This window comes from Protobothrops mucrosquamatus, unplaced genomic scaffold (assembly GCF_001527695.2).
Source record: "Protobothrops mucrosquamatus isolate PMUCROS unplaced genomic scaffold, P.Mucros_1.0 scaffold_272, whole genome shotgun sequence".
Taxonomy (NCBI): Eukaryota; Metazoa; Chordata; class Lepidosauria; order Squamata; family Viperidae; genus Protobothrops; species Protobothrops mucrosquamatus.
In genome coordinates this window covers 104,249-128,659 of record NW_015386348.1, presented here as the reverse complement: position 1 = coordinate 128,659, position 24,411 = coordinate 104,249, and the positions used below count along the sequence as shown (strand labels likewise).

The 24,411-nt window shown below is 37.6% G+C and overlaps 1 protein-coding gene across 1 annotated transcript in view; it reads right to left on the bottom strand.

Moving 5' to 3' along the window:
* SLC7A1 (solute carrier family 7 member 1) overlaps positions 1–24,411 on the bottom strand; it is a 33,680-nt gene that overhangs the window by 2,148 nt on the left and 7,121 nt on the right. Inside the window, exons 2-10 of the mRNA XM_015831681.2 lie at positions 17,866–18,249; positions 13,186–13,344; positions 11,650–11,803; positions 9,452–9,573; positions 8,344–8,566; positions 6,348–6,487; positions 5,634–5,736; positions 3,572–3,783; positions 1,756–1,922 (exon numbers count right to left, since the gene is read on the bottom strand). Coding sequence (XP_015687167.1) covers positions 1,756–1,922; positions 3,572–3,783; positions 5,634–5,736; positions 6,348–6,487; positions 8,344–8,566; positions 9,452–9,573; positions 11,650–11,803; positions 13,186–13,344; positions 17,866–18,235 — 1,650 coding nt within the window. The 5' untranslated portion in view covers positions 18,236–18,249. The remainder of the gene's footprint in view (positions 1–1,755; positions 1,923–3,571; positions 3,784–5,633; positions 5,737–6,347; positions 6,488–8,343; positions 8,567–9,451; positions 9,574–11,649; positions 11,804–13,185; positions 13,345–17,865; positions 18,250–24,411) is intronic.

Genomic DNA, 24,411 nt, shown 5'->3' with positions numbered 1-24,411 from the left:
CTGGATCACATTTAGGAGTATGGATACACCAGTTCACATGTCTACCTTCTCCTGATTCCATTTGAAGGAATTGTTTTCTCATATCAGTATTAGCAAGCATATAATATAGTGAATGTATGCAAAGCAGCAAATTCTTGCAGGTTCTTCTGAGTACAGCTCTAATTGGATAAAGTAAATAAGGTGCTGCAAGAATTCTCTGGAATTAGAAACTATTGACAATACATTTTAAAAGATGTCATGTTTACTGGCTTTCATCTAGGTGTTTAAAATTATAGAGTCAGATGAACATTGGAGATGCAATTCTCCGAGTGCAGATTTATACATACATACAAGTTTGCAATTGCAATATTTTAGACACATATTTTTAAAAAATTAAATCCTTTCTATTCTACACAATATGACCACATTTCAGAGATGGCGTTTTAGGAGATATTCTTGGTAATGGTTCAATGTGGCAAAACAGGAAGGTACCTAGACAACTTGTATGGAAACAACAAAAACTTTCCTTTGTATCATACAATGAAATGAGTAAGGATCTTTCTCAGGAGATTTAGCATGAAAGCATATTTTGTTAGGATTGAAAATTTATTAATATGATAAAGAGTTCCCATGATAAAGTTGACTTTAAATATTGTTACTGAATGTTATTTTCTGTATACACTTTTCTGATATTTATGTTGTAGCAATAATTCAACAGAAGCTGGTCCTACTACATTCCTTTCAATGTGTATTCACCACTGTGTGCTGACTTACTCTCTTGTAATACCTTGCTCTCCAATGAATGTAAATGCAAACATTAATTCCCTTCTTGCTAATTATCCCAGGATTGGAGTGAGCATTTGAAAGGGTGGGGTATGAGAGAAAGGAAAGCAGTCACACTCATAAGATTTCCAATTTAGCAATCAATTCACTTAATGACAGCTGTCAGTCCCAACTGTGATCACTAAATAAGGGCTGCATTAATTTCTATTAACAATTCCAATTTATTAGAATAAGTTGATACACAGAAACAAAACTATATAATGTCTATACTCCAACACAGATATTATATTACATAATTAAGGCTTGCATATCATATAGGCATGTTGAATTCAAATCCTCTTTTTATCATAAGTTTGTGCGTACAATGTAAATATTTGGGGATGCACAGTTTCTGTTATGCCAGGTGGGGAATGTACACCCACAAGTTTTTGCATAATTACAATTCCCAGCAAACGCAGTTCTCACAGATTTTCATACTGAATGCTGAAAGTTGCAACATCTGAAAAGTCACCAACCCCTTGTCTAACTCTACAGCTGACATGCTTTCCTTCCTCTACTTTATGTATGTATACATTTACTCACTCACTCACTCACTTACACATTCACTGTTCTATGAAAATAATTAAAACTTCATTTCTAGAGGCCACCCCATAATGCAATGAGTTGCATTTTTTTGGGGAAGATTATGTTAGGAATATCAAAACAAAAACAGCAGCCTTGCATGCCATCGATTATCTCCCAGTATGTTCAAATAGGATATCAGACAAGGTGAGAACCCTCCTTTCAACAAAAACAGCATCCAGAAAGCTGAAGGTCATGTCTGAAGGACAGATGTTCAATCTGCGTGGGAAAGTGTCTTTTGCTGTCTCCCCACACTGCTGCTTTTCTAGCAAAAGCAGACTGAGCTCCACTAATCTCTCTTTCTAATCAAAAAGCTAGCAAGGGCTCCACTTCTTATTTTATGCATGTATGCTAGCTTTACATATCACTTGCCTTAAATGAGAGTTTGGTTTTGCTTTCAGGCTGCCTCCAAATGATGACCACGAAAACAAAGCAGATGAGGAAGATGACAACAAGCATGATAATGGCCCACGCTGCTCCTCTGATCAGAACTTCCTTGCCAAGGACAGTCAAGCTACAGAAGCTGACAATAAGAAAACCTAAGAACAAGAAACATTAGGATGTTGGATGCATTGTTAAACCTGGTGGGGAGGAATACAAAAAAACAGCTGTAATTAGCTAAGTAAAAATAATACAATCTTGTGACATACGCAGGGAAGCAGCCCAGGATCCATAGCTTCCAACATCCATTTTTCTGAGCGACTGTTTTGCTCACTGAATCCTGTAGAGCAGCGGTCCCCACCTTTCTGGCTTGGCAGCTGGCAGGGGGAAGGGGACCTGGACTGTGCAAGTGGTGGGCTGGCACATGGGTGTGCATGTGCGACGGCCCACCACTCGTACAAGTTGAGCTCCACGCACATGAGTGCATATTATGTGCACCAGCCAGCCGCTCACGAGGCCCACTTTCGAACTGGCCCGGGGACCCCTGCTGTAGAACAAAAAGTTCATCTACAGGTAATTCTTGCTTGACAACTATCTGTACAGCAACCCTTAGAAGTTATGACTGCACTGAAGAAATGATAGTTATGGCTGGTTCTCAAAATTACAGCTATTGCAACACACACACCCCAGTCATGTGATCAAAATCTGGATGCTTGGCAGCCCACTCTCATTTACAACCACAGGCTGTGCTACAACTCCCCTCCCCCACCCTATCTCCCTCCCAATTCTGCCCCTTTAGCGGACCAACACTCTGCTGCTATCCCTGCTACTCCCCCCCCCGACTTTTGCCTTCTTTCTCCCACTGCTGACCAGACAGGAGGGGGCAGCTGCAGTGGAGACAAGTACAGTAGGGTAGGAGAAGCATGAGATCCTTACTCAGGGATGGCACGGCCCTGGCTTAACAACCACAGCCGGGACTACTACTGGAATTGCCATGACTAAGTGCTACAGTCATATGTTTCACCCAATTTTGCTTAGCAACAGAAATTCCAGTCCCAATTAGGGGGGTTAAGTGGGGACTACCTGAATTAGGATTGTCATGTATTCTATGCTTCTTTGATGGGCTTCCTTTGACTTTGACTTACCAGTTCTTTGCCTTTTTTTTAGGGGTTGTATGTTTATGTTTTATGTTTATTTAGATTTGTGTACCGCCCTATCTCCCTTACGGGACTCAGGGCGGTGAACAGGCGATAATAAAAATCACAATAAATATCTATTCTAAAATCAAATCAAATAAATAAAGGCCTGCTCTAAAATACCCCATATAAAAACCTATACTAAAACCTAATTAAGACTACGCCAGGCCGGCCGCACGAAATAGATGGGTTTTCAGGGCTCGGCGAAAAAGGCGCAGGTCCGCAGTTGTACGTAGGTCGGGGGGGTAGGTCATTCCAGAGGGCAGGAGCTGCCACAGAGAAGGCTCTCCCCCTGGGGGTCGCCAGCCGGCATTGACCGGCCGACGGCACCCTAAGGAGGCCCTCTCTGTGGGAGCGGACTGGTCGAAGGGAGGTATTTGGTAGGAGGCGGTCTTGCAAATACCTAGGTCCATTGCCATGGAGCGTATCACCATTATCTCTTAATTTCCACAATGGTTTTATTCTAAAGATAGCTAAATCAAAACACAAACTGCAAGGAGGACATTCTCAGTTCATCAGCAAACTCACTAATCGACTTTTCAGAGAGGAAACTCAGCAATCAGAGCCACAACGATTGAGAATAATACTAGTTTTTGGAAGCAGCTGCTTACCTATGACACAAGTAGAGACATTCACTATAAATCCCGAAAGTTTGGAAGGAATTGTATTTTGGGGGACGAGGATGACTTTTAAGGATAATTTCTCTCCCTCTCCCGGCAGAAACGCAGTTTGAGATTCACTTGTGCTCACAGACTCATTTGTGTCTGTCTCATCTGTAGTACTAGCCATCTGATACGCCAAGTTAGGCTGCTCAGGTTGGTATCTATAGGGAAAACAAACAAACATAAGAGACACATAGCATTGTAGTACTGGAAATTATAAATATGCCATTGGAAGGTTTTATTTGAGTATTAGAAGAACGTATCAAAAGTAGAATAGTGGAATAAGAGGCAGAAACTTTATCACTGTCAACTGTAACTACAAGTATTAGGTTTTATTTCATGTATTCCTATGAAACCCATAAAATGAAATCCATAAAATCCATAAAATTACAGAGCTGCCAAAGCTACACATAGGCAAAAATGTTAAGTTTAAATGTGTTACGTTCTTCTTAGAACTTTATTGCTCTGATAAATGCCCCACCATAAGTTCCATTTAATATTAAAGAGTATTTTTTAAATGCCAGAAATAAGGCTAGGCCTTTCACTAACGTTATCCAGAAAGCCATACAAGTCTCAAAACTGTATTTCCAGGAATAAAGGTAAAACTGCTGTCTTCTTTAGCCAATCTGATTCTGATTTGGATATCTTGATTAGGCTGTTACTCAGGTATTATATACTACATTTTGTCTTCAAAGAGAAAATACTCTTTAAAAATGTGTTACATTTTATTGCAATCTGCAGTTTGTACTTAATGTTCAACTATCTGCAAAAATTGCAGAGAAAAAATACAGGCTCAAGTAACTTCTATGTTTTAAAAAAATGGGAATCAATTGCTTATTTATTTATTTCATCTGACATACATTTGTCAGAACTACTTTATAGAGTAGTTCTGACAGTCTAATTGCTAGCTTGTTCAGTTTTGTGTTTGCACACTTATTCACGGTGCACCACAGGGGACAAACTAGCTTGCACCATCTGGCTAGTGGCATTTGGATTGATGACAAATTTGGAGGCTCCTCCACCGATCTTGCCTTTATGTACGGGCAAGTCCAATGCTGACTCCCTTTCTTTTTGTGCAGCTAGCCCAGGGGTAGGCAACCTTGGCTCTTTTATGACTCGTGGACTTCAACTCCCAGAATTGGAATTGGCTCAGGAATTCTGGGAGTTGAAAGTCCACGAGTCATAAAAGAGCCAAGATTGCCTACTCCTGAGCTAGCCTTACCCACCAGAACGGTTCCCATTTATTTACTCGCGATCGTGCTTTCGAACTGCTAGGTGGCCAGGGCAGGAGTTTGAGGCGAGTGACGGGAACTCACCCTGTCCCGCAGTGCTATAGGGGCTCGAATCGCCAGAGTGCTAACCACTGCACCACACCTGCTGAATCACCTGCTGTTTTAAACAGGTGAACAGCATGTGAACAGGATCAACTGCTGTTCATCTGCTTAATTCTGCCGTTGTTTTTATGTAGTAGTAGAGCAAGCTTTCTACACTTAATATTGCACTTTTCATCTTCCTATTAATACGACGTCCTTCCTCTTCCTGTCCAACTGCTTCTCTAACTTGGTAAATGAAGCTGCAAAAATTCCTAACTCTGGAAAATGAAAGCTGAAGCATGCAGAATAGGCTTACCCAGACTTGGGCCGGCGGTATCGCAAGGAAAATCTTATGTGAAGCAGTTTGCCAAAATAAACAAAGATAAAAGTCCAAACATCTGTTTTGCATTTGTGTGGAAAGGGTAAAATGACCTGTCCTGAGGGCAGCAGAGCAGATGGGATACAAAGCTATCTGCACCAATAATGAAGCAGCCGATTTTCATTGTAGAGAACCATTTTGCCCTGACTAGCATACCAAATTGTTCCCCATGTCTCCTAGGATCTGCTGCTGTTGAGCAAGAGGTTCAGTTCACATTTTGAACTTAGTAGGTAATAAAATCTAAAATTAAATACCTTTCGAGAAAGCAAATTTGGGCTATGTTTGGGGCTACTTTGTCAGCAATGCTGTTGTTTCTTACCTTAGTACCAAGACACAGGCAGCCACCAAGGAGTAAGCTAGAAGAGTCCCGATAGACATCAGGTCTACAAGATCCTTGAGGTCTAAGAGAAAGGCCATGATAGCTAATGGCAGAGAGAGGGGCAGAGAGAGATGGGGAGATGGGGGAGAGAGGGGGGGGAGGGAGAGGGAGGGAGGGAGAGAGAGAGAGAGAGAGAGAGAGAGAGAGAGAGAGAGAGAGAGAGAGAGAGAGAGAGAGAGAGAGAGAGAGAGAGAGAGAGAGAGAGAGAGAGAGAGAGAGAGAGAGAGAGAGAGAGAGAGAAGACACCAATTAAGTAGAAGGATATTTTTCATTTCATGTACAACCCTGATGAATCATGACAATTTAATCCTTATCCATATTTCTGAGCCAAAAAGTTCTTCTGTTTCCCAGGAGGTGATGTAAAACTCATGAGAAAAAAGTAAGAAAACCAGAGTTCAAAAAACTCTGACTTACACAACACTTAGTAAGAGTAGTAATATTATTTCTAAATGAGCAAGTCTTGCAACCTTAAAAATATTTGCATATTAAAATGTAGTAAAATATGTAACATTAGTTTTGATCTGCTTTATAGATGCTGGGTGTTCTCCTTATGGAGTTATGAGAGGCATGTGTTTACAATATGCACACCCACACACATACAGTTGTGGTGGAACCTAGTAATTACTTGATTCGTTCTTAAGGAATCTTTCTTACCTGCAACAACTCCTGAGGTTATAGTAGCTAACATTGGGGTTTTTGTCCTTTCATTGACACGAGACAAAAATTTGAATAGTAATCCATCTTCTGCCATCGCGTAAATAACCCGGGGCATTGGAAACATGGATCCAAGCAAGCTAGAAAAAGACAAGAGACATTAATGTTGACTTATTTCTTGTGTACAAAAAATGGGGCATGAAATAAAATTGTTTAACATAATCCAACAATGCAGTCTCTATTGCAGGGAATTCAATTTTTAAGGAATAAGTGTCCTTTCCCCAAATTGGGGGAGTAATTGTAACAGATAATGGGAAAGTTTTACTCTTTTACAGCAGTGAATCCTAGACCTTCACCATAATGAAAATGGAATTTTAAAAAATCAGTCAGATACTTATATTTGCTGCAGAAGAAACTGAAAATTTCTATTTCTTTTTATATTTTCTCATTGCACTTTTTCTCCTTGGTTCTTCCATGTTGTATTAGTGTGTGTTAATGTTTTTTTAAAACCTTTTAATAAAATGTATTCCAAAAATAATTAGAGACAGGTAATCCTCAACTTACAACCAAAATTAGGACCAGAACTTCCATCATTAAGCAAAGCAGTTTTAAGTGAGTTATGCCCAATTTTACTGTAGTTGTTAAGTGAATCATTATGGTCATTAAGTGAAATCCTGTTATTAAGTGAATCTGGCTTCCTCCATTAACTTTACTTGTTGGAAGCCAGCTAGGAAAGTTGCAAATGATGATCACATGACACTGAGATACTGCCATCGTCATAAATACATGCCAGTTACCAAGTGCCCAAATTTTGATCATGTGACCATGGGGATACTGCAATGGTTATAAGTAGGAGGACCAGTGGTAGGTCACTTTTGTCAGCGCAGTTGTAAATTTGAACAATCACTAACAAATAGTCGCCAGTTGAGGACTACCTGTACATAAAAGTGGGATTTTAAAAAATTCTGTACTCATTTTAACAATAAATCCTGAACATTGGCATTGCATTGCAAGCTTTATCTGAAGGAAATATGCATGGTTCTCTTTTTTTTATGTTTAGAATCTTTTCTGGCCTATGAGTGAGAGCTAGGAGTCAAACTCCTAAAAATAGGTAGGACAGGATAAAGGAATGAATGAGGCTGAATAAAAACTAAATCTGATTCTATTTCCTTTAAATAAATGATTATATTTATTTCTTCTTTTTTTCACAATAAAAATGACAAATTAGTGATAACTGCTGGAATGTAACAAAAGTTTCCTGGGAGCCCATAGCCAAAGAATTTTACCTCGGAAGAGACACAGCTAGTTTCTACCAAGTCCAATTACACTGTTCCAATTATGGACCAATTAACTCTATCAGTCATCCCCCCACCTCATATGCGTGATTAAAAATTCCCAGAATTCCTAAACAGTGTGATTTCTGGAGACGCTGACGAGGAACTCTTAAAATCTTAGTCCTATATATCAGCATCAGATTGGAAGGGTTTGTCTCCAATGACTGGCAGTTAATTCCCCCCCCCAGGGTTTTAGACCTACTAGAAGTAGAATCAATTATCTCTTCTGCAAGCTTTATCATAGACCTCCAACTAAAGTGGGGGGAAATTGTAAACAATTACCATCTAAGTGACTTACCTTTCCAAATATATCAAATTTGAACTATGGAAACATAGCAATAGTTATAAGCAATAGACTTATATACCGCTTCATAGTGCTTTACAGCCCTCTCTAAGTGGCTTTACAGAGTCAGCATGTTGCCCCCAGAAATCTGGGTCCTCATTTTACTGATCTCAGAAGGATGGAAGGCCGAGTCAACCTTGACTAGGTCAGCATCGAACTACTGGAGTGAGCAGTGAGTTACTGCAGTGAGTACTGCATTCTAACCACTGTGCCAACTCCTAAATTAGCCATGAACGTTTTTATTTAAAGATGAATACACTCTTCAGTGAGTACGTGAATACACTCTTACCCCATGTAAGCAAAATGTTGTAGCCCTTACCTTGTAGAAAGAGCACACAGGGATCCAACAGCTACTGCATAGTTTGCTCCTTCCCATCCCACATACTTAAAAGCAACTGGCAGTGGGCTATTTTTATCAAGCAGATAGTAAGGCATCATGAGAGTAAGAGCAGCCGACACCCCAAAATATGCAACAAAGCAGATCAGAAGTGAGGCCACTATGCCTATTGGAATAGCTTTCTGGGGATTTTTTACTTCTTCACCTAAAAAAAGGAGATATAATCCAAAGATTACAAAAGACAGATTTAATTATTTCCTTTTAGTGAAGAAACTGCATTTGACATTTTTCCTCTAGTGAAAGTACCAAATTAAAAGTTGTCAGTAGCATATTAAATTACTGTAAAAGCACACATTTTACAACCCCTTTTTAAATTATTGCACATTATTTCCCTGAATTACCTAACTGTTTCCAATAAGGAAAATCTACAGCTGTTTATGAAACATATAGCATCTAATTACATTTGCAAATCATGCTAAGAGGTATTGCCTAGATAAATAACTTACATGTTTGAGAATCAAGCTATACAATTTGATCCAACACCTTAATTTGTACTTTAAAATTATGCAATGCAACATAAATCTTCAGGGCTCCTTCTATTGCTGTTATCCAAATGCTAAGAATATATTAGTAGAACTTCATTTTCAAGCTTATTGATAAGATAATGAAAACTAAGAGTAAGAGGTAGTGATATCCAAAATTACATCAAAAATTTTGCAATGTTGATTTATTTGAGTAGAAATGAATAGCGTCACACTGCATGGTATAATTAATCACTTAATCAAATACGGCTGAAATTAATATTCTGATGCAAGTTCAGGTTCCACAAGTACCTTCTACTGCTTATGTCTTAAAACACAGAATCCCTTCTCCAAGAATCTAATTAGATTCTGATCTGTATGTAAATATAATATATTTCATGCTGAAAAGAAGAAACACCATTCAGAGCTGCAGGAACTATTTTCAGAGATGAACCTGCAGAAGAATGGAAAAAATGGCTCAGAGTCTCCTGAGTAGTACATAAAGAAGGCCCAACTAAGAGTAAAAAATATTATTTTAAATATATATATTTATTTTTTTGTTACCTTACCTGTGGTGGCAATGCAGTCGAATCCCACAAATGCATAAAAGCAGGTAGCTGCTCCTGAAAGAACTCCAGAAAAACCATATGGCATAAACCCACCAACACCATGCGGCAGATTCTGTGTGGAACTAGAAGAAGCAGTAAGAAATCAGAAGTGATTCTGATTACCCAATTCCAAGAATATCTTGCAACTATGAAAATTCAACAGGACAAATTCAGAATAGAGCTGATTCATCAAGATTTACCAATACTAAATGGCTACTACATTATACATTTATTAATTTATGTATAACAGCCTCCCAGGACTCATTTGCACCTCCATTAAACAACTGCACAAATAAATGGATCTCTCATCAAAATCAATAGGATCTATTTTTGTGTACTGTAAATATGAACAGGACTGGGCAGCATGAGTTATTTTTTAATTTTTATAGTTTGGTTTCAAAACCATTTTCAGAGTTTGGAACAAGTGGAATGATTATGGTTTCAAAAATTAACCATTTGAATTAAGTAACAATAAGAAGCCCTGTGCATGCTGTCATTAGATTCTGGGTAGACAGGGGAGGGGAAGGAAGGAGAGGTTCAGCTTTGTAAATCAAAAGAATATTCTAATCCTGTAACTGCTATCTATATTTCAGAGATACAGCCCTCTGTTTAGAGGCAGGGTTATTTAGTTCAATTTAAAATTCATAAACAGTGGTTCACTAAAATCTTAATTGTCTTAGCTTGTGCTTTTAATCTGCATAAAATGTACTCCCAAGTTTAGCCAGGCAACTCTTCCACGACTATGCCCAAAGAACAATACAAACTTGCTGGCCCATTTGGTTCCAAGATTTCATTACTTCTCTTTTTAAATTTCTTTTTATTGTTTCCAAGTAGAGTCAAGGTTTTATTATATAAAATGTCTTGTATTATATAAAGTATTTTAGGTCCATGCAAATTGTTCTATTCTGCAAAAACAACAAGGTCTTGAAGCACTTTCAAGATTAGGTTGATTAAAAAGGCAAAAAGACTTGATGCCTTCTAGATTCCCTTTTGGGAGTCAACAAACAATGCCAATTCTTAGGAACAAGAGGACAAAAATGGGTACTGTCAAAGAAGAAAGTAGGCATAACTAGAACGCATTTCTCAAGTTATGTGTACTTTTTTCTCCTAACTTGATTCCTCTTCCATTGCCTCTTTCCTTAACAGGTCTTAAATCTGTCAATTATAATTTACTTGCTAAATATTGGCAACAGCCTATGGACTGAGTGTCTAAAAAGCGCAGGGACTTGGGGCAGAGGCAATGTGCCCATGGCACAGAGAATTATAGCTTTTCTCTTAGATCAACCACAAAAGGAGGCAACCTTCCTAGCTGTCAAACTTCAGTATATTTAACCAGGACTAACAAAAGCCCCTCTGTGTGGTGAAAAACTCTCACTGTGTTGCTTAGGAGGTAATAAGGAAGGAACTCAATGTTGCAAAGCAGCAGTGACATTTCAAATATTTTATTCTTCTTAGTACAGAAACTTCTTTCTACGGGGGAAGTTTTTGCAAGCATGAACAGAGCATGATTTTTCATCTGCTAGTCACAAACTCTGCAAGATCTACATAACATTAAGTGAAAAAAATGGGCAGCCCCACACTGTAGTCTTCTTTGATTTTAAATGTAATTTGAACATACACAAGAAGCCTGTGAATAACCACAATTTTATTAATTCACATATGAGGCTGCATCTATAGTGGCATTAATTCTAGATGGAATGGTGAAAAAGCTATAATCCCAAACATATGACTACAGTTAAGTTGGGTAAGGCTGTCCACTCTGGAGCAGCTGCTCTTTCTTATCTTATTTGCAACAAAAGCACTACTCATGAAAATATATTCAGGTATACAATTAATTTCTATCCACAGCAACAGAATATCGTGAAAGCTTATTGCAGGTAGCTGAGCTTTGAACCACTTATGATTCAAAGAGGAGCATATGTACAAACCATAGGCAGCCTAGCACTAGCCATGAGAAACTGATTTTTGTTAATTGAACAATCAGTTAATAAGCAATTGTATAGTATTGAATTTCAGTTTCCATCAACCACCTGATGTGTTACAAACTGTTCACTTCTCTTATTTTCATATCTGATATACAGTCAATGTGCGCTAAACAAAAGCTATGAATGCATATATTATTTCAGATATGTATATATAAAAAATAAAAACCAACATACTTCTCCGAAAGTGAGAGATTTTCTGGGATCTGCCAGTTTTTTATTGAGCCTTTCACAAAACCTGACACCATCACAAAGCACAAGACGAGGACATTGATACAAGTGAACACTTTGTTAACCATTGCAGATTCTTTCACGCCAAAAGTCAGAAGTCCTAAAAAAATTTACAGTGGATAATTGTATTATAACTGTTTAATCAACATCAACAAGAAAAAATATATTCTTGGAAAGAATTGCTTCAACATTTCCCAATTTAGTTTTGGAAAGACTATTACCAACATATTTCTTAGCTGCTAGCTCCTTAAACAATTTTTTGAAACAGAGGTGAGGAAAGGAAATTATCCAAAACTTTCATTCAGATTCTGCAGTAATAGTTTAAGTGCCAAAATATGGTCCCTTTCCTACTAATTTTATGTTTCAGATTATGCATATCCAAAATATTTTCATAACAACAAAGCTATTGTTTGGCTGTGTTGTGAATTTAGCCATGGACGAACTTTGTAATGACTTAAAAATTTCCAGTTGCCAATTATTTCAATAACATGATTCGGTATTTGTAAATTGCACCTCTTACATCAGGAGTGTTAAACTGCCAGCCCGCGGGCCGGTTTCATTATACCGGAACCGCGCCCACCCCATTGCCAGCAATGGCAAAAAAGCTCCGATACGTTGCGCGACGTTACGTGACATTGCAAGTTTGACATGTCTGTCTTACATGATCAGAATACCAATGTATGGTTCTGATCCAAACTATCAGTCTATGAAATTGTATTCAGGAATATTTTTAAGCATATATAATTTTTAAGAAGGTGCCTAGACATGTTCTGGGTCAGTCATGGAAATCTCCATTGCTAGCTGTTGAGTGATGTCTCACACAGGAATGAGACTCAACAAGCTTTCAAGTTGTTTTACAAAGGAATGTAACAGATATGGGGAGCAAGAATTAGGAAAAAATCTTTCAGATCTGAAAGAAGATTTGGCAAGTGTAGAAATAAGACTGAATAACTTTCTCATTAGTTTTCAGAAAACAGAGCCTTGTGCTAGATGGTCAGAGTTGCTAAGCAACTGGAAAGTATCTTGCATGACATCTGAGAAGCACGTAATCATAAAATTCTGTACTGAGTATTTACATTGGAGCCTTTGAGGTAAACATCAAAAGTAAATCTGGATTTTAAATCTAATTCCCTTTAATGTCGTGAGTAACATATACATTGCTTCTTAGGTCACAAGTGAAAAAATGAGAAGTTTCAAAGCCCATTCTAAAGGTAATCTTTAATCACAGTTTTTATTACAAGAAAAAAGTACAGCTAGAATGCTCAATAATTTCCAGCTTGTACCTACATGTACACATAAATAACTTTAAACGGTAGCAAAAAGGAAACCTATCTCTGCAACTGAAGGACAACTTGATCCAGCAAATAAAAAAGCTTTTTAAAAACAGCAAAATAAATAAGTCTGTTCATTTCCCCCGCAAAATAAGGTTTCAAAAGCACCAGAAAATGCTCATCCCAAATGATATTTATTTATTTCTCTCACCTGTTAGGATTAGTATAATGAAAACAGAAAAGACATCTGGGTATTTTGCTAGAATACCAGGAGCATTCATAGACATGTAGCGACTAAAGAACTTCTCAATATGCTCGCCTATAAGCTCATCAAATGTTGCACTCCAAGCTCTGCCTACACTTGATGTCCCTGTATGAGAATAAAAATGACATATAACATTATATCCATTAACATACACATAGCACTATTTCATCTGGAATGAACAAGGTTATGCAAAACAAAACAAAATAATGCCAAGTAATTTATAAAACATGTAAAAATACATATATAAAAGGTGACCAGTTTTTAACAACAAGTTCACTGAATCTTCTAGAGATTTTAAAATCAGGCTGAACAGGAATGGAAGACAATTTTTTCTAAAATGTGTGTTACTTCTTTCCTACTACACTCCCCTGGTCCCTAGCCTGTGTCGTAAGAACAGGAGTTACTCATACAAATCCACAGGACTGTTGTATCCCAGAGTTCAGAAGTGACCATGAGGGGGCTTGTTCCCTGTTGGATATTTTATAGGCCAGTGATTCTGCAAATTTTGCAACTAAACATTTAAATCAAAGAGGTATTACCAAAATCCATTTATCTGCCTCAGAGCACAAAACTTGGCAAGTCATAATGCTCTTTCCAAAACAAGGTCATCAATTCTGTATTACCCTATACTACTCATTTCTTTTTTACAAGCATTTGGGTATCTAATTTTTCTTAGTTTTTCCATTTTTACTAAATATCTACCAATACAAATTCATCTACTACCTCTAGTTTTCACCATTTATGTATAACATGTAATGCATTTGTTCCATTTCCTTTGTCAAATTGAACAACTTTGATCTTTTGATATATTACTATTAATTATTATTATTTAATACATTTTGGGTGCCCATCTCACCATTAAATCCTTAGAAAATCATTCAAATCCCACTCATTTATTTTGTGATGAGTAAAATTCAGCATTTTAATCAAAATGAAAATAAGTTATTTCCTGGTTTAAGGAAGAAAACAATGTGGTCCAACAAGTTCAATTGCACTTTGAATAAAGGACAAGAGAGGTAATTTACAAGCAAAGTCTAGAACAGTGGTGGCGAACCTATGGCACGGGTGCCAGAGGCGGCACTCAGAGCCCTCTCTGTGGGCACGCATGCCTTTGCCCCAGTCCTAGGCCTTTAGCTGGGTTTTATAAAACTTTTTTTAGGCCTCCGCCGCCGTGTGCAAAAAAAAAAAGGTTCAGTCAATTTCAACTTCTCACGGGAAAAAAAAGGTCTTGCAAAGTTGGAATTGATTGATTGAACTTTTTAGTCTCACCCAGTCTGCCGTTACCACTGCGGTCACGCCCACCCAATGGGCCACGCCCACCCAATGAGCCACACCCACCCGGCACTTGATGATGCATAAGTGGGTTTTGGGTTGCAGTTTGGGCACTCAGTCTCTAAAAGATTCACCATCACTGGTCTAGAAAGCAATGGTAACTGGGTATAATTGGAACTAAGGTTCAATCTACATCTGAAGGGTACAAAACTGGAGAGGGAGCTCCTTGTGTACTTATACAGTGTAAAAGTCATCTTGAAGGCATTGGACCTCAAGAGGAATTCTCCATAATTGATTTTATACCTGGAACAGCTGCCTAACAGTGATTTTTTTTTTCTGGAAAGCAATATAAAATGATTCACAGGGGCCATGTTTTGATCAACAAGATCAGGGAATGCTAATTCTATAAATGCATACAAAGCAAGGAAATTCTTTATGCAAACACCAAGTAGTTGTAAATAAATACAGAACTTTTGAAGTTCAATCTACATTCCCTTCCAAACCCTTCCTATTCAACCACTCCTACTTATTTTGGAACAAATTCCAACTTGAAACAAATTCATGCTGTGCTTCTCCCAAGTATTTTCTTTTATCACAGAAAAACATGAATCACTATACAGTATTTCTTTACTCTTCTACCAAAAAATAATAATAATTAAATATTTGCTACAGGAACAGCCTGTTGAAAAAGTATTCTACAAAATGTGGATTCCACCAAAGATAAATATTGTCCAGTTATTAGTTCACTCACAGCCAATAAAATTGTTTTAAGCAGATTTTCATCCACAGTTAGTTGCTAAACTGATAAATGTATTATTAATGTGTTTCATTTTTTTTTAAAAAAGTTCTAAATTAAGAAAAACAAAACATACAGAACATTTCCTTAAGGGCACTAATTTTTATTTTTATTTTTTTTTTAAAAAAATGATTTATCAACTTTCACCAAAATGTTTCTGAATATATTTATCTTTCATGCTTCTTACATGTAAGAGCTCTTAATTTCCTATTAATTTAATTAATTCTACATTTTAATTAATTCTACATTTTATTATCCCTTCACCAACTCTTGCACTTAAAATATTATGGTATAACTCTATAATCTGGCTGAAACAATAACCTCCTATCTCATTATTCAAAATATGCATGTGCCTTTTGCTTGAATATGTGCTATATCACTTTTGATCAAATGATGATTAAATCATCTTCCAATTCAGAGCCCACAAAATTTATATTTGCCCCAAATTTTAATCAGAGGTCAGGCACAGATCTGAAAAAAAGGTTAACATTTTTTATATCTTATAAGAGTTCACATAAGACTGCTAACAATCTCATGGAATTTCAGTAATTAGAAAACTAGGAGGCGTCTTGGGGCCAGATAGGCACTATCCATCTGTAATTTAATTAATTGGAATTTGCCATTTCATACACATAAAGAAACAGAGTTATCAGAAACTGGAGCTGCTAGAAGCCACACAATGATTTGTTTGTTTATTTTTATTTATTAAATTTATTCGTTATTACCAACCTGGTAGATACAGTATCTTTTGCTAACATGGAAAGTTATTACACGTAATCTGAGATTCTGTGTTTAATCATGTGTTAAAAAGAGAAGAATATAGGGCTACACATAGCACATGGTCTGATTTCTGAATCTATACCTAAATCATGTTTCTTCTCTTTTTTGATATACTACTTCTGTAATTGACAAAAAAGAGTAAAAGAAAAAATAAATGTGCAATGTTTTCCTATAAACAGTCTTGTAAGAAGGTCTAGTTTTGCTTTCCAGCAAGACCCTCACTGCAATTAAATCTTTTATAATATTAATCCCAAGTTAGAGATCCATCTTTCCCTTGAACTCTGTGTTTAAAAAAAGCTTTGATTTAGAAAGGGCTGCTATTTATCTCTGCTTTACCTCACTTTTAGTACACTAATGCAATGCCCCATCCCACTATTTTCTTTTTCAGTGTTTGATTGTAAGCTTCATAATTTTAATCAATGTAGACAGCTTTTAAGTTACAGTTAAGGAAACATTAAAGCATTTGAAATGATCAATACAGCTATATATACGAGCTGTGTGCATTTGTTTGCATATATCCAATCCACCAAATAGCTGTTACATCTGGTTGGATAGCAATGATTACCAATTTAAGCAATAAAGAGGAAGTGGTCTAGATGTAATTTTCCCTTCAAACATTTGTTTATCGACAAAAGGGGATCTTAACGTTCATCAGCATTTGTCAGACGTATGCAATAAGATTAAACCCTAATGCATAGCATTCTATCATACACATCAGGAAAGATTTAAACAACAGGTATTCCCTTTTTCGTGTTTATCATACAATCAAAACAGTTATTCAAAAGAAAGAGTACCTAAGAGCTCTAGTATTTACTGGAAGAAAAATCAAGGTCACTACACAAAAATTCCAGCAAGAATTCCACTTTCAAATTAGATACTTATATATACAGTATATAGTCGAAGGTGGCAAAATGTTTGTTCATTTGCTCTCTCTTTTTTGATGCAGAAGAAATGAAGTCTGTCTCTTTTGAAAAGGTCTACATCTCTCCACTGTTTCAGTATAAGAAATAGCCTTGACACCTAATTCTTCTTCTGGTTAACAGTTCCTCTCATGCGCTATCAGAGTTCCTCTCATGCGCTATAGGAATCAATTATTTTCAGCCCCATTTTTGTGAGTGCTGGCAAAAAGGTAACAGTTTCCCTGTCAGTCATGTCCAACTCTAGGGCACCGTGCTCCTCTCCATTTTTTGGCCAAGGGAGTCAGCATTGTCCAAAGACAATTTCCATGGTCATGTGGCCAACATGGCTACACCCAAAGGCATATGGAACGCTGTTACCTTCCCATCAAAGTGGTACTTATTAATCTATTTGCATGCTTTTGAACTCCTAGGTGGGCAGGAGCTGGGGCAAGTAATGAGAGCTCACCCTGTTGCACAGACCTCTCCCTAAAATTGCTCCATTGAAATATAGCAAATCAACACAATGTTAGGTACTTCTAAATCTAAAATAATACTGTAATAATAATGAACATATACTTTTTGAATCTCCACAACTCACCCCTTCAGAAGGCCCACATATTTTGCCTCTATTTCTTTTAGTTACATCACTCTATTCGCACCTTGAGGCTGAAACTTTAAAAGAACCATTCCTTTCAAAGTACTGCTCTTGTTAGCCAGTATTCTCAACCCCAATAATATGCTTTTGTGATGATCATATTAAGTTGTTCTGGAGTTTAAAAGGTAGCTTTATTATGACAGAGCACAATGCACAATGCAATATTTCACAGATCTAAACCTGTTCTTGATTAAATAGACCAATGATAACAAAGGAATACCCACCAATGACATAAGAAAGAATTAGGTTCCAGCCAGTAATGAATGCCAAAAGCTCACCAACAGTCACATAACTATAGAGATACGCTGATCCAGTCTTTGGAACTCTAGCACCAAATTCTCCATAGCAAAGTCCAGCCAGCACAGAAGCCAGAGCTGCAATCAGAAAGGAAATGACAATGGCAGGTCCTGCATTTTCTTGTGCCACTGCTCCAGCAAGAACATAAACCCCTGCCCCAAGAGTGCTGCCTACGCCAAGGGCAACCAAGTCAAATGTGTTGAGGCACCGCGAGAGCCGGCTGTCGTTGCTTGTACAGTCTACCACTTTCCGACGAAACAACTGCTGCCCAAAATGGATAACTTTCTGGCAAGACATCTTCTCAACCGAACCTGTAAAATTAGAAAATATATCTGAATCAGCATCATTGGACAGGCAAAGCTAAGCTGCTTCTGCAAATAGTTTTGTCACATGGTAGGAACTACCCTAATATTACCTGTCATGTACATATTACACCCAACTGTACTGCATAATTCACAATATTCACATGCTAATGTTTCCTTGCTTTCAGATAGCAATGGCACTATTAATATGGTGGTTCAATTATCTGCCTAGCCTTTTGATCCTCAAGCTGAACAAAAAGGTGCTTAATAGGGAAGCATATGTGTGTTTAATTAATAATTTAGTCCTTCTTCCAGTAGCCTTACAAATAGACATAAATTGTAACATAGGGAAGGATAAGACTAGACTTTCAATTTTCAATGTCAGTACTTCCTTTAGGAAGTACAATTTGTAGATTATGAGCTCAGTATTGCTACATCTGGAGCAATAAAAATAAACAATAATTTTTCAGCTTTTATTCTAGCAACAGGAGACAAAGGAGAAGGGGGAAATTTGTCCTTCTGATCTGTGTGATCAGAATTCCACAACTCATAAAAAAAGAAAACTACTTCCCTTCTTCTTCTGAGTTCCCCAAATTCTCAGAATTTTAAGAAGGAAGTAGATGAGGAAAGCAAAACCCTTTGAAGTTTCTCTAAGAAATGGATTCTTTTGAAATACTTCTTATTTAAATAAGCTGTTCCTATGTTAGGAAACATAGGAAATAGTAGAACAGGTTTTTTTTTTCATTATTCAAAGCATACATTGCATGCCAATTTATTAAAGCCCCAATGCACTTCCTGTAGGCTCCTTCACTTCCTCCCAATACTAGGACTCAGCCCTAGATTTCGCATGTAGCATGGTTCCCCCACCACATTTCTGAAAGTCCTACATACCATTAGAACTGGGCAACATTAATTTCATAGCCATAATTGGTGGGATAAACCTTAGTAAAACAACTGTTCCACTCATTAAATCATGATTATCATTCACCATGGCTCTTATAGCATTGGAGGCAGCAAATAATTATTAAAAGTAGACCCTTAGCAAAATATATTATTATGTAATCAGAATATAATTCTAAATTTTAAAAAGAGAGGGTAGATTCAGGAAATTACAAACCAGTTGGTTTCACATTCAATCTGAGTAAAATGGAGGGAAGAAAAATAGAAAACTGTTATGTACAGTATGTTTGTAAACAAGCATGAAAACAAGAATGATTTGATATGTAAATGTCTCCAACAAAGCTCCTTATTCAAGTCTTCAGGGCAAATATAGAAGCAATGTCATAAGAGGACAAGCCATCTCATGGATTTGTGATCATCAAAGAACAGGAAGCAGAGATTAGTAATACAGTTTTCACAAAGGAGGGTTGTATAAAAGGGGTATCACATGGATCAGTCTTTTAAGTTCATTTATAAACAGCCTCGGAATAAGAGATGAGCAATGAGGTGGCAAGTTTGCTGATTATTTCAAATTGCTCCAGTTAGATCAGATCAAAAAAGGGATTGTGGAGAGATCCAAAATGAAATGGGTGAATGGGCCTTAAAATAGCAAAGGCAATCCAGGGTAAGCTTTGGCTTGAAGTGCAAGCTCATGTATTCTTTAGCAGAGTTGGAATCACTGGGCAGGAAAGCAATCTTGAGAGACCTAATGAAAATACATCAATGAAAATGTCAGTCTAGTGTGCAGTGGCTATAAAAAAAAAAAGGAAAGTCTGTGTTGGGAATTCTTTGGAAGAAAATAGAAGTAAAATTGACAAAAGTAAAATTGTGATGTAAATGTATATGGAATGATTTGCATGCTTATTAATATAGAAACCAGAAAAGAACAATCAAAATGATTAGGACTGTGGTGGCAAACCTATGGCACGCGTGCCATAGGTGGCACACAGAGCCCTCTCTGTGGGCATACGCGCTATCGTCTCAGTCCTAGGCCTTCAGCTGGGTTTTATAAAACCTTTTCGCTTTAGGCCTCCGCTGCTGTGTGCAAAAAAAAAAAAAGGTTCAATCAATCAATTTCAACTTCTCGGGGGAAAAAAAGATTTCGCAAAGTTGGAATTGATTGATTGAACTTTTAGTCCCACCCAGTCTGCCATTACCACTGCAGCCATGCCCACTCAATGGGCCATGGCCACCTAATTGGCCACACCCACCCAATGGGCCACACCCACCCAATAGGCCACGTCCACCCGGCACCCAACGATACGTAAATAGGTTTTGGGTTGCAGTTTGGGCACTCGGTCTCTAAAAGGTTCGCCATCACTGGATTAGGGGATAGCCAGAACTACTCTCTAACAAGGAAATTACCGCAGGCAAATCTGAATAGAATTTCATCAGTAACATTTACAAAGAAAGCATAATCAAAGTGATACATTATTTTGCAGTTTAAGGTTATTTTTTATCTTCCTTGCTGTTATTGCTGTTTTTACATAGATAGTTTTAACCATTTATTATCTGCATGATGCACAAATGCTGTAACAGGAATTAGGTCTCTCTCCCATATGTTGTTTGGTTAAAGTCACCTGACTTTTAAATCTCTGTAGACCACAGACAGACATCATTCTTCCACTGTTCTTATTCTCAGATCTTTTGAAGTACATCTAAAACCATCTAAGCCTTTCCAAAACATAACGCTCTCAAGAAACCTATGGCAACTTTTGTTGTCTTTTCTCTAACCAAGTTTCTCCTCCACCTACCTTGCAGCAAGCTTTCAGTTTTGAGATAACTCTAATCATATTTTCTTCCAAAGCTCTTTTATTACTGCAGAAGTGCAACAAACCACTCATATTGCATCATTGCTTAAACATAGTGGCTTCCTTCTGCAATACTATCAGACACAATGCAGTGCCGTGTGTTTCCAAAGTTATTGTATTTTAATACAACTACTGCAAGCAGCAATATCAGAATTCAAGTTTGTTGATCAAACACATTTACTATGGTAACATCACCTACACACAGATTTATCTTTAATCTGCAGTTACTTAATAAATGCAAGAAAGGCATTTTTTTTTGTAGTTGTTAAGCACACCTCTAGTTCCACCCATTTTAACAAAAGTTCAACAGTATGCTTCACGTCTAAGAAAAATGAAAAGCAACTTGCACCTGATCAAAACTTTAATTAAAAAAATAAAACAAGGGGCAAGAAAGATTTTTTTTCACCAAATGTTAAATAATACTTGCATGTACATTAACAAGCACATTTGCATTCTGTAAATGTTGTATGCATACTGTAATATTTACAAATTTAGATAAAACAGAGTATAACTTTGAAAAGATTGAAAGGTTGTACATTATCATCTATATCCTTTAAATAAATAAAAATGCGTTTCTCCAATGACGATCAAAGATTTTTAAAAGCTGATCTTTGAAAGAATCAGTTTTTAGCCAAAAAATGAACAAAAATAAAAAGTAAAATTAATTTGCATACAAGTAACAAATAAAATGTTTCTTGAAAACTCCCATTAGTGCAAAATTAATATATATTCATTTTTGAGTTAGTTAATTCAAATGAAGTGGAATTCCTATAAATGCTGCAATTCAAAAACTAACTCTCTCAGCTGCCTATGCTGCTCTATTGCTCAAGCACTGTATCAGATACTTAGATCAGGGATGGCAAACTGCCAGCCCATGGGCCAGTTGCATCATACGGAGGACGCGTCCACCCTAGCCCCGGCAATGCAAAAAAAGTCACAATACGTCGCAACACGTCATGTGACGCGGCGACTTTGACACCTGTGCTTTAGATGAATGACGTATCCTACCCAGCATGCTGACCAAAACAATCAAACACAGGATCTGTGTGCCAACAATAGCAATTATATGTAGGAATTCATAAAAAACAGGAATGCATGCTTCGCAGAAAATAAATTTGGCTAGCACCACCAGCACTGACCAGACACAATTCTATCCCCTTTCATAAATTTGATTTCCTGGAGATGGGAATATATGCTAGAAGGTGAATGTTCTTGGGGTGAATGTTCTTAGTTCTTTAACCATTTCAATCCGTTTTGAATTGAATTGGATGGGATGAGTTATTCCACTAACCCAGTTAGGTCTTTCAATTTTCAGTATCGTGTTCCTTATATTAATGGGACTATTGCCTTTAACTTACATAATTCTACACTTTAATATAAATTTTGTTTTTCCTACTCTATATTCTGAGGCAGAGCCTGAGTATAAAGGAATATAGTCTAAAACCACTAAAACTCTCATTGACTTAAAAGAAGCAAAAATATGGTAGAAACCCCAAACAAGAACCCAGAGAGCAAACTGAATTAATAACTTATGTGCGATCCTTTCACAGTCCCTGGTTTTTTCGCTGACACCTTCTGAACAAACTATACTTTTAATAACATCTCTACCACATTCTGTGTCCAGAGCAGTGTACATAAAGTAAATAAGCCAAAATTGGGAGGCTGAATAAGGTTGCTGTTTCTAAAGCAGAGATGGTTTCACTTTCTGTGTGGAATGCCTTAAAAGAAGGGTAATAAGGCATAATTTGTGGAGTTGGATTTAAAAACTCTGTAGTAGTAGAAAGAATGAAATGGATTTTTTTAGATTTCTTTTTATCAGAAAAGCTCCCTCTACAATATTGGTATAGTAAGTATATATGTTTCTGAGTATACTAACATGCTAGAGAATAATGAGCTAAATCTATGAGTCTCCTATGCCTAACAATTTTCATAATCTTTCTTTGTAAAAGACACTTTACGCCAAAAGAGTCCATAAGAAGCTTCATACTGTGAATTCACCAATGCAGAAACAACAAATGCAAGAGAGAAAGTTATAGCGTGAATTATATATAAATACAGGTAGTCCTCCCTTAACAGAGAAAAAGTTGTCAGACATTTGGCAAGATGCTTTTCCACCAGCTGAAATCTCTTAATTACCAATTGCCCAGGCATGAAAAGATATGTCTAGTGCAGGGGTAGGCAACCTTGGCTCTTTTATGACTCGTGGACTTCAACTCCCAGAATTCCTGAGCCAGCAAAGGTTGCCTACGCCTGGTCCAGTGGATGGACTCAACTTCCTAGGCTCCAAGTAGTGCCATAGAAAATCCCGCCAAATGTGAAGATGCCAAAGGAGTACTGCTAGTGAAGTTCATGGAATCTACTGTTCATCAGTTCAAAAGTCTACTGTGAAACATTATGAAAATTCAAGACAAGCCATCCATAACAAGCGTTGGGGCATGATGATTTCCAGTGTGGTGCTGGTTCACGCAATTTGAATGGCAATTATGTCAAAAAGTAATGTAATGTTGTAGTTTTCTAATGTGTATATTAAAAGTTCTGTATCTGCGAGTATCTGTCATTGATAACCAAATGGATGTTTATTTCCAAATTGCCTAGATCAGTGGTGGCGAACCTATGGCACGCGTGCCAGAGGCGGAACTCGGAGCCCTCTCTGTGGGCAGGCGCAACGTTGCCCCAGGCTGCCACCCCCCATGGCCCTCACCAGCAGCCCCCCTGGAGGCTGGGCACGGCCCACACAGAATAGTGCAGCCAAGGACATAGCCGGGCAGCAGGGACAAGACTCCGCCCTCACGCCCAATAGCGTGCAGATGCTGCTGTGGGGTGTGCGTGGAGGGCGTGGCTGCCATGGCACTGCAGGGCTGCCTGAGTAATCTGCTGCGGTGGGCCATGGAGGCGGTGCGTAGCCCTGCGGGTGGGTGGGGCAGGGGCAGAGCAGCAGGGCGGGAGGCGGAACAAGGTAGGGGCAGTTTTTGGGCACTCGGTCTCTAAAAGGTTCGCCATCACGGGCCTAGATAGATGGATGGATGGATGGATATGGATATATATAGATATATATTGAGTAGTTGTTTTTTTTAAACACCCGGTCTACCCAAATATGGGAAGGAAGTAAATATAGATAAAAACAATGCCTGAAAATATAATCGTCCTTCTTGGGAAAAGAGGGCTTCTTGTTTTTATTAGGATGGGATCCAGTTCTTCAGCAGGAAGATTTGTGGAAGTTAAGATACAAAAAAGTTGACAAACACTGTTCTAGCATTTGACAAGCTTTTTTTATGCACCAAATATCCAAAAGTAGTAACTATGAGGGACTCTTGTCTGCCAGCCTTGAAGATTACATACTAATGCATTTTTCAGGAAAAAACTAATCCTGTAACTTTTCAGTTTCTTCAAACCACATGGTATCATGCTACAACTACAGACT